This window comes from Episyrphus balteatus, chromosome 1 (assembly GCF_945859705.1).
Source record: "Episyrphus balteatus chromosome 1, idEpiBalt1.1, whole genome shotgun sequence".
In the NCBI taxonomy this organism is placed as follows: domain Eukaryota; kingdom Metazoa; phylum Arthropoda; class Insecta; order Diptera; family Syrphidae; genus Episyrphus; species Episyrphus balteatus.
In genome coordinates, this window is record NC_079134.1 from 39436630 (window position 1) to 39447531 (window position 10902).

The 10902-nt window shown below is 31.1% G+C and overlaps 1 protein-coding gene across 1 annotated transcript; it reads left to right on the forward strand.

Moving 5' to 3' along the window:
• Positions 1–451: 451 nt before the first annotated feature.
• Positions 452–8612, forward strand: LOC129912812 (protein l(2)37Cc). The gene is made up of 3 exons (XM_055991246.1): positions 452–564; positions 799–1241; positions 7804–8612. Exons 2-3 carry the CDS (start codon positions 810–812, stop codon positions 8200–8202), a joined length of 831 nt encoding a protein of 276 aa, XP_055847221.1. The 5' UTR covers positions 452–564; positions 799–809; the 3' UTR covers positions 8203–8612.
• Positions 8613–10902: the final 2290 nt, after the last annotated feature.

A 10902-nucleotide genomic window follows, 5' to 3' on the forward strand; every position in this document is an offset into this window, starting at 1 on the left:
TGAAAAAAAGTGAACGAAATTAAAATGGGACCACACTGCAGCCACCAGCTATCCAATACAAAACGAATTATCAAAATTGGTTCACTCAGTCCAAAGTTATGCGGTAACAAACATAAAAAAAAAAAAAAAAAAAATACAGACGAATTGAATACCTCCTCCTTTTTGGAAGTCGGTAAAAAAGCAAAAAAATATCCCAGTGTGTTCCTTGTTCCAGAGAAGATTCTTGTCGTGATAAATTTTACTTCTGTAAAATTCCTATAAAACTCGAAGAATTCTAGGAATGTACGGGAGCTAAAATTAAGCTCATTTTGCATACTAGGCTTTTTTTTAAATAATTCAATTTTCTTTCATTAAATAAATAAAAAAAGTAATCACCAGATACTGTTTTGTGTTAACCAAGACTTTTCATTTTCGCATAAAAAAAAATCAAACAGTACTTATTTTGACGTTTTGTAAATTTCAAATTTTGACATTTGAAAATTTTCTCTCCTCGTTTTCTCACAAGGTACACTCCATTTTGCGGTGTTGATCTACTTCGTTCGATTTTTTAAAATATAAAAACAAGTTAGTTATATTTCTATTTAATTTTAACAAATACTTTTAATCAATTCCAACCCAATTAAATATCCTATTTAAAATCAATTCATACTTATTTAAGTTCAAAATTAATCATAAATTAACAAACATAATTTTCTAACCTCAAAGTGATGAAATCGCCATAGAATTCATGAAAAAGATTATCATTTTTCTTTTATGTAAATTGATGAAATAACATTTTATACCATACATTATTTCTAGATCATAAAAATATGGCTGCACAATTCTTCAATCGCATTGGCCAATTGGGCTTGGGAGTTGCAGTCATCGGCGGAGTTGTCAATTCTGCATTATATAACGTCGATGGTGGCCACCGGGCGGTTATATTCGATCGGTTTACTGGAGTCAAGCAAGAGGTTGTCGGCGAGGGTACACATTTCTTTATTCCATGGGTACAACGTCCAATTATCTATGACATTCGTTCGCAACCCCGAAATGTGCCAGTTGTAACTGGAAGTAAGGATTTGCAAAATGTCAGCATCACACTTCGTATTTTGTATCGTGCAATTCCCGATCAATTGCCCAAGATTTATACTATTCTTGGTCAAGATTATGATGAGAGGGTATTGCCTTCAATTGCTCCTGAAGTACTTAAGTCTGTTGTTGCTCAATTCGATGCTGGGGAGCTCATTACACAGCGTGAGGTAAGTTTTGTTGTTCTTTTTTCTTTTTAAGCTTTGATATGCAATTATGAAAAATAAAGGTAAAATGCAATGGAATCCACAATTTTAAAAAGACCATAAATTGTAAATTGTTAGACCGAGAGCTCACTGCAGATTTTTGGTGAGAGTGATAGCAAAAATTTATGGGTATTTTTATTTATATGAATGAGATGAGCAATTCATGCAGTCCCTAGTAGAAGCTTTTAGAAATCAGGGTGCCATGACATTGCAACTTCTAAAAAAATAATTATGGTATCAACAAATGGCTAGTACTGAGATACAAAAAGTTTTTTTTTCAGGCACTTAATTTGCTACAACTGCTACAAACTTTGATTTTGCGAATGAATCCATACTATTTTCATAATGCAGACTTTTTGTTATGAGACAAGGAAGATCTATCTTAGTTCGAGTCATTCATTTTAGTAATTTTGAATAGGTAATTTCCAAATGCCCCGATTTTGGGAAGCAAAACTTGCATGTCTCATACGTCATACATACAATTTAAAGACTTTTCCAAATATACAAATCATTTATTTCGTATCATATCCAAAACCTGCTGCTGGCTCTTAGACTGTGTTGGTTTTTCTCCTTTCCATATTAAAAAAAAAAAATATTACGTATACACCATGTAGTACACAATTAAAACATTGTATGTTATGTTTTTAAATATGCAATTTTTTTTATTTGCATTTAACCCTCTACTGCATGAATTATGTTCGAAGTGATATAAAAATTTTTTTTACAATTTTTTAGCTTTATTAGGGGTTGAAAAAAGGTATTACATACAAATTTTTATTTTTTTACATATATATAAATTTTTGGAAACATAAACCATATATGGGTTAGTATGCAGCAAGGTGATTTCCAGCAAAAAATTAATAACCCATATATGGTTTAGTATGCATTCAAGGTATGTCTTGTTAAGTATGTTTTTACTACACTGGACTTTTCTTATTCATGGAATTTATTCAAACTCTTTCTTATATCATTGTAGCAGAAGAACACATTCCATTTTCTACACATTGTGTACGTCTTCAGTCCGCAAATTTGGCATATTGGCGTTTTTGTTTGCCATTCAGGGATATGATCGATGTTTTCAGTTGGCACTGAATTCAACGACTTTTGCCCTTGGCTGTTGTGAGTGAATTGAAGTTTCGGGATAAGATGGGGATGGACTTCCGTGACTTGTATAACCCCATCCCCTTTGTTTTGTTCCATCTCTGCTTTGATCACCTGTCAAAGTTGAAGGTCGTCCTCTTTTTCGTGACATTGTAGGTTTTAAAGATTTGCATAAAAGTGCTCGGAGATGGCTAGATCATCATCACTTCGAAAGCCATCACGAGTTATAGCATTTACACACTTATTTTTTCTATAGAAAGTCATCGAATTCATTTTACAAAAAAAAAAAAAAAATATCGTACAAAAATCAGTAATGTATGTCGCCAATGCATGATAACCCATATATGGTGTTTTGGAAAAAATGCCAAAAAAAGACAAAAATTATTATAAAAACAAAAAACAAACTTCGTAAACATATAAAAGTATAATAAATACATACGAAACTTATTTTTAATTGGATGCAACTTACTTGTTTATTTAAAAAAAAAAACACGGGAAAAGTAAACACTTTTATTCACTGATTTGCACTTTACACATGCATTTGAAACAATGAGTTTATTTCAGAATCACGTCTCTCTTACTGATAATAAAAACCGATTTATTATAAAAAAATAGACGTAGTTTTACTATAGTTTTTTCTTTTTGACATTTGGTGCAATATAACGGAAATAAATCGATATGAAATCGATAAACCATATATGGGTTGGTATGCGGTAGAGGGTTAATAAATCTATTTAACAGATGAGTTCCCAAAAAAATTAAAAAAAAAAAATAAACTAGTGCTCCTCTCAAACATTAGTTACATGATTTTATAGAATTTAAAAGTTTTCCACATAAACGTTTTCTATGGGATGCATATCGGCCCGTTCTATGTTTGAATGCTTTTATTCACAAAAGATTTGGAACTCTAAGCACCTTCGTGACTGAATGTATCTTCTATTGTATGTACTTTACTATTAGAACTTTAACTCGTATTTTAGTAAAATAAAACGATTGAAAGCGATTTCAATTTGAATTTATCAGCCCTATTCTGCTATCCATCGGGGGGAAAAATCGCTAAATATTCACCAATTACCATTCTGCTATTCATCGGGGGGAATCCAAACTCACGTCGGTAATATCGGTAATGCTGTTCAGTATTCCACTAATCACGTGAATGAACTTGCTCCATACATTTGCAATCCGCATAAAAAATGTTGCGGATCTGTCACTTTTGTTTGTAAAAATAAATTCACCATCGTTGAAATTAAGCAAAATGCCACTTTTCATAAATTTTTAATTGTTTCTTAACATTTAATCGGCTGCTTTTATTTTTTCTATGCAAATAAACACAAACAAAAAAATTTGTTTTCCTTTCAATTTACTTCGTCGCCATTTTTTTTTTTTAATTTGACGTTCACCTGGACGTCAAATTGAGGGATGATAATGCAGTTTACCCGATGGATAGCAGGATGGCAAGGTAGAGTTAAAGTGAACCGAATGTGTGAATCGGATCTGAGATTCACGGGAACAGCAGAATAGGGCTGTATATTTAAACTGATGCCTGATTTACAATATTGCAAGACGATGAGACGAGAGCGAGACGAGCTTTCTTCTTGATCATTTTAATCGTAAGCCATTCGGGAATGTTACGATTTTTTTTGTTTATGTACATTTTTGACAGAAGAATGTGTGTGAAAAGAAGGAAATTATTTGGGAAAACATCGAAAACTGTATATCAATTTTACCCTCGCAACGCTCTCGTCTCGCAATATTGTGAATCAGGTATGAGCGAAGAATGCGTTTTCGAGCAATTTTTTAAAGTTTAAAATCAATTCAAATAATTTTAATAGAATCAAATTAAAGTTTATGATGAAATAAATAATCTGTATTGTGTTCTTAATTTTTTTACCTCGTTCCTTGCAACTAAAATGTTTACTAATCGCTACATTTAGCGATTTAAAGCTCTTCACCATCCCATTCAAGCGAATTCGCTTTTGCCATTAATCGCTTTCAAATACTTACTCGCGTGGTTATCAATTTCTTTTCAAAAAACCGTTGCTGAAATTAAAAAAAAAATGGAATTTTGTTTCTTCGTATATAAAGAGTTTAAACTAGAATAAAACGCATCAGTCTGTTACTTTTCTTGACAATGATACTCATAGAGAATTTGGCAATTCGTCCCATAAATAATAAGCTTTATATTTTGGGTGGTAAAGGCTGGGAATCAAACAATGGCCTTTGGAAAATAGTTTATTACACATAATTTCTAGGTTGACAGAGAATACAAAAAAAAAAAAAACAAAAATACCAACACATCAATTAAATAAAAAAAATGTAGAAAATAGAAAAAAAAAATTATTTTGAAGGGCGATGAGTCCGTTTTATAAATTTTTTCAGGCGAAATTTTATGTCGAACAACCAAAAATTCGATCTGAAGAATCAATCCTTTTTAAATCTCTTAAATTTTGTAAAGAAATAAAAAACCAGAAGAATTGCAAGTTTTTGAACCCATTTACAATAAGTTGAAACAAAACTAACCAATGATCTTTACAAAACAAGTTCTATCTATTTTTTGTATGGTCTGAAAAAAATGGACTAATCTCCTTTCAAAAAATGTAACTAATTCCATTCAGTGTTCTCTTTTGAACTTCGATTTCAGATTGCTCACATATTTAAATCCTATAAACAAGTAACCTAATTTAACTTAAGAGTCGTCCTTAATCTTGAATTAATATTAATTTTTAGATAATGTTTACATTTTTCGAGATTTCTTAGGAACCGTTTTTTGATTTTCTAACCTACAATACATTTCAACATCATCAAAACATTGAATTAAAATTAATAAAACAGTTGAATATTTAATAATAACGTAAAATTTTTAACAGAAATCAGTTTAAATCAATTTTAAAAACAATATTTATCAAAATAAATTCATTTAATAAAAAAAAAAACTTAAAAAACGTTTACATGCGATAGACTTATGCAATTTGCATTAACACAATTGAGATGCAAACGTGTTATCTTCCCTTTACTGGCAATCTTTGTTGTATAGATTATAAAATCAACAATTATCAAAATAATTTGGGTACTGTTTTTTTTTTGTATTTTTCAACTAACACCGGAAATCCCTGACACAAACAATTTTTGAATTCATATCTCAGTCATATATGTAGGTATGTATATTGTTAGTGAGCCAATACATTCCTTTATTACCTCATTCGTGACCAAATTATCTACAAATTGGAATTTTTATGCTTAGAAATCTGATGCATTTTATACATACATATAAAATATTTATTTACACAACTTGAAAAACGTCATATTTTTTACCATTTTGTTTTACCAAAAATCAATCGAAAATACAATTATTTTAACATATACAGTTGTGTTCAAAATAATAGTAGTGCCTGCAACAAAATAACACTTGTTATATTTACGGTGCTTCTATGGTTAAAAATTTAATTTCTTTGATGTCAAAGTTTGTAACGGTCAATTACTAATAAATGTATCGTAATTTTAAAGTGGAAAAGAAGGTGCCAAATAATTTTTCAATGATTTTTGGTTGTTCTTTCGAATTTGACCTGTTCAAAATAATAGTAGTTAAAGTTATTTTTTAAGAATTTAAAAGCGGTTTATAACTTAGAATATTTATTTTTGGTTTAAAAGTAAGTACTCATATAATTTGAATAATTTTTCAACAAAAAACGATTTGTTTCGGTTTTAATCTATTTAAAGTTCGAAGAGCAAAACACTGCAGTTCGGATAACGGAAACTTATACGAAAGCTGCTTGAAGAAGGGAAAACCTACTTGGAAATTCAAGTTTATATTAGGATGCTCCCCTACAATGGTAGCCAATGCAATAAAGTCAACGAAAAACCCGAAACGCGCGGTAGAAGAAGAAAAAAGACCGCCGTAGATGACAGGAGTAATGTCCAGACGAGCAAAGTTGAGCCTTCTGCATCGTTGTTTCACATCCAGAAGGCTTTAAGCCTGGATTACAGTGCAGTGAAAATTCGGAGGCGAATGTTAAACACTAATTTGTACGCTTGAAGTCCACGAAAAGTTCAGCGAAACATGTTAAAAAGCGTATCCAGTTTGTAAAAGACCACATAAACTGGCCAGCAAAGTAATGGCGTAACATATTGTTTATTGATGAGAGCATATTTGTCCCCTTTGGTGGTACTGGATCTCCAGAATAAGTCCGACGTCCACCCAATACGGAATATGTTCCAAAGTATACGACGGAAACAGTTAAACATGGAGGGTCGAAAATTTAAGAATTTAAACATATTTCTTTGTTAACAGCGGAACTTTTCGTGGACTTCAAGCGTACAAATTAGTGTCTAACATTCGCCTCCGAATTTTCACTGCACTGTAATCCAGGCTTAAAGCCTTCTGGATGTGAAACAACGATGCAGAAAGCTCAACTTTGCTCGTCTGGACATTACTCCTGTCATCTACGGCGGTCTTTTTTCTTCTTCTACCGCGCGTTTCGGGTTTTTCGTTGACTTTATTGCATTGGCTACCATTGTAGGGGAGCATCCTAATATAAACTTGAATTTCCAAGTAGGCTTTCCCTTCTTCAAGCAGCTTTCGTATAAGTTTCCGTTATCCGAACTGCAGTGTTTTGCTCTTCGAACTTTAAATAGATTAAAACCGAAACAAATCGTTTTTTGTTGAAAAATTATTCAAATTATATGAGTACTTACTTTTAAACCAAAAATAAATATTCTAAGTTATAAAGCGCTTTTAAATTCTTAAAAAATAACTTTAACTACTATTATTTTGAACAGGTCAAATTCGAAAGAACAACCAAAAATCATTGAAAAATTATTTGGCACCTTCTTTTCCACTTTAAAATTACGATACATTTATTAGTAATTGACCGTTACAAACTTTGACATCAAAGAAATTAAATTTTTAACCATAGAAGCACCGTAAATATAACAAATGTTATTTTGTTGCAGGCACTACTATTATTTTGAACACAGCTGTATTTCAAAATAAAAACATATGTTTTAATATGTTACATTTATAATGTTTTAAATATAGGCATCGTAGGCAATTCCATGTTCACTTTAAGTTCAAAAAACGTTCCAGTAGAGTATTTTCTGTCAATTTTAATACAGATTGATACGAGAAATACTGATCATGAACGTAGCTCACCCATTACTTTCACAATTAACAAAATTTTTGTTTAGTATTTGCTAAGAAAAAATAAAATTCTGTTGTGTTAACACATGCTGCATTAATAGGCACTTAGTTTTAAGAATACGATTGTATGGAACTTTTCTGTTAACTTTTATTACCTCAATTTATTGCAAGTCAAAAATACATAGAAATAATAATGATATTTTTTATAATTTTGTTTGCTTGTTGCGTACCATTGCATTTACCTAAATTGCAAATTAAAAAATCTTTAATACCATTTTCTTTCGTCAGATGGTTTCACAGCGTGTCTCCGAAGAGCTGACCACTCGTGCCAAACAGTTCGGTTTTATCCTTGACGACATCTCCATCACACATTTAACTTTCGGTCGGGAATTCACATTGGCCGTAGAAATGAAACAAGTTGCCCAACAAGAAGCCGAAAAAGCTCGTTTCGTTGTCGAGAAGGCAGAACAACAAAAATTGGCTTCCATTATTTCAGCTGAGGGTGATGCCGCTGCAGCTGGTCTTTTAGCCAAGGCTTTCGCCGAAGCTGGTGATGGTCTTGTTGAACTTCGTAGAATTGAAGCTGCCGAAGATATTGCTTATCAACTATCCAGATCACGTGGAGTTGCCTACTTGCCAGCCGGCCAAAATACTCTCCTTAATCTACCTGCATCTATTGCTCAATAGATCTGATTGAACACAGAGTCTGAATGAGTTGATTAGCATTTAACACCATTTCGCATACATTTTCTTTTTATTATTATTTTTGTTTTTCTTCTTATTTTATAAACGAGTGTAAGAATAGTTCCAAAAGAAAGAAAAAAAAAAGTTCAAAAAATCCAATTGGTTTGCAGAATTGTAGTATGAAGTTTGACTGTGTCATCGTTCTGCTTAATATTTCTCGAAAAAACTGTTGAAAGAAAGATTTTTATTGTTTGATTTTTTACAACAGCTTTTTTGGGAGATTTTATTGATTTTTTTTTAATTTAGTTTATCGATAAAGTCAAAATTTAAAAATGTTTTCTTTAAGGAAAAAATAAAACTGTGCATTATCTTTTCGATAATAAAAATTATAAAATACAATCATTTGTTATTTATTTTGTTTTTTTTTTTCGAAGAGTTTTCAAAACAATGAAACAAATGAAGTCTAAGAAAAACCAAACCTTTGATGCAATATGAGAATTTACATATCGTTAAGACAAAGCCATAGTACATAGTAGCTTCGTACTTAGGATTGTAAACCACTCAAATTAACAAGCCATCCCGTTGAAGTGATTGATTCGGTTTCATTAATGAAATTTCGTTTGGAGGTTCACAATTCAAGTCTCTAAATAAGTTGTAAGCTATGTTTGAAATATTATGATAGATTTATAAAATAAATGAGATACAAAAACGAATTCTAATTACCGAAATAATAAATATTATTATACTGAATTTAAAATCTTAATAGATGGATGGATTAGCACATTAAAAATGTTTAATTTTCCTGACACATACAGTGACGAGCAAAAGTGGTCAAATGTTTTCCCTTTTTTGAGAAAGTTGTTTAAAACTTAGTGTTATTTACATGAATTAAATCCTTTTTATTTTATTATTTTTCTATATTATGCCAGCATTTGTTTTCCTGATTAAAATTTAAAAAAATGCTTCATTGTTCAAAAATGGAGAGTATCATATTGGTATTTGGACTTGACCAATTCTGCTCGTTTTGGAAAAAGGCTTTTGTTTCAATATATTGAGTGTACTAGAATTAATTTTTACCACTTTTAACCACTTTTAACAATGCCGCGAGATAGGATCTATCAATCTGTGAAGAAATAATTTTAAAATTCGGTCGTATTTCAGCTTAATGGAAAGCTCAAAGCTCATCGCTTTTAGACTTGTGTTTTTTTTACTGCGCTTACAATTTCTTCAAAAATTTTAACAGATTTTCAGCCAGATTATGTCAGGGTCTTATGCTGACTACGAAACTGTCTAAAATTTTTTATTTCTCAAGCAATATTTGACAATTTTAAAGGTTTTGCTGGGGTCTTCATCTAGTTGAAAAATTATATCAGACAACACGGAGTCTTCTTTTGCCAAAAAACTTGGTAAATTGTTTCGTTTTATATCAGGATAGGTTCGCTTGTTCATTATTTTTTCAAAATTAGCTAGCAATCCACAAGATAACACCGGAAAATATTCTTGAGTCCATAATAATTTATGTCCGTTCTATAAACTTGATACTGCTGAAATGTTTTTTCCAGTTTTGGATAGTAACTAGATTTGCATTCTATTTCTTCTGAGTTCTCGTCAATCCAATCTACTTTTCCCATTGGTTATTGATTCTTTTTTGTGGTTATAGTTAAAGTTTTAGTAAAAGTTTTAGTAAAAATTCATCTAACCTATCGATTTTTGACTTAAAAAAAAGGTTTGGTGATGTTCTGTTTGAGTTTTTGGGGGGAGTTCCCGACCTTTGATAAAATTTGAAGATATGATGAGGAGGAGAATCTATCTTGATATAAAACGGTACAATTTAACAAGTTTTTTGGCAAAAGAAGACTCCGTGTCGTGTGAAATAATTGTTCAACTACATGAAGACCCCACGAAAACCTTTAAAATTGTCAAATATTGCTTCGGAAATCAGAAATTTAAGACAGTTGCGTAGTCAGCACAAGGCCCTGACCCATTTTGGGTGAAAATCTTTTGAAAATTTTGAAGAAATTGTAAGGGCAGTAAAAGAACGCAAGCCTAATAGTGATGAGCTTTGAGCTTTCCATTAAGCTGAAATACGACCGAATTTTAAAATTATTTCTTCACAGATTGATAGATCCTATCTCGCGGCATTGTTAAAAGTGGTTAAAAATAATTCTAGTACACTCAATATATTGAAACAAAAGCCTCTTTCCAAAACGAGCAGAATTGGTCAAGTCCAAATACCAATATGATACTCTCCATTTTTGGACAATGAAGCATTTTTTTAAATTTTAATCAGGAAAATGAATGGTGGCATAATATAGAAAAATAATAAAATAAAAAGGATTTAATTTATGTAAAGAACACTAAGTTTTAAACAACTTTTTCAAAAAAGGCAAAACATTTGACCACTTTTGCTCGTCACTGTATATGGTTTAATTAATGGATGGGGAAAGAATTTTGTTTGATACATAACTGAGTTTTCAATAAATAAACAAATGTTCCACATACGCCATGGTGACCCATTTTCATAATTTTGATATATTGAAATTAGATTTGTTGTTTGAGAGCTTTTTTTCACTAAGGTAGAGAGAAACATTTTGCAAATGGATTATCTAGTGATATCATGTAAAAGCATACTGTAAGCAACCTTTAAAGTTCAATTTTGGGGTTTTTTCACCTCAACGGCTAAGCTTATTTGATAAGTCTTGG

Coding starts and splice junctions, on each gene's coding strand:
- LOC129912812 (XM_055991246.1), top strand. CDS start 810: ATGGCTGCACAATTCTTCAATCGCATTGGCCAATTGGGCTTGGGAGTT. Junction 1,242..7,803: donor AGCTCATTACACAGCGTGAG/GTAAGTTTTGTT, acceptor TTCTTTCGTCAG/ATGGTTTCACAGCGTGTCTC.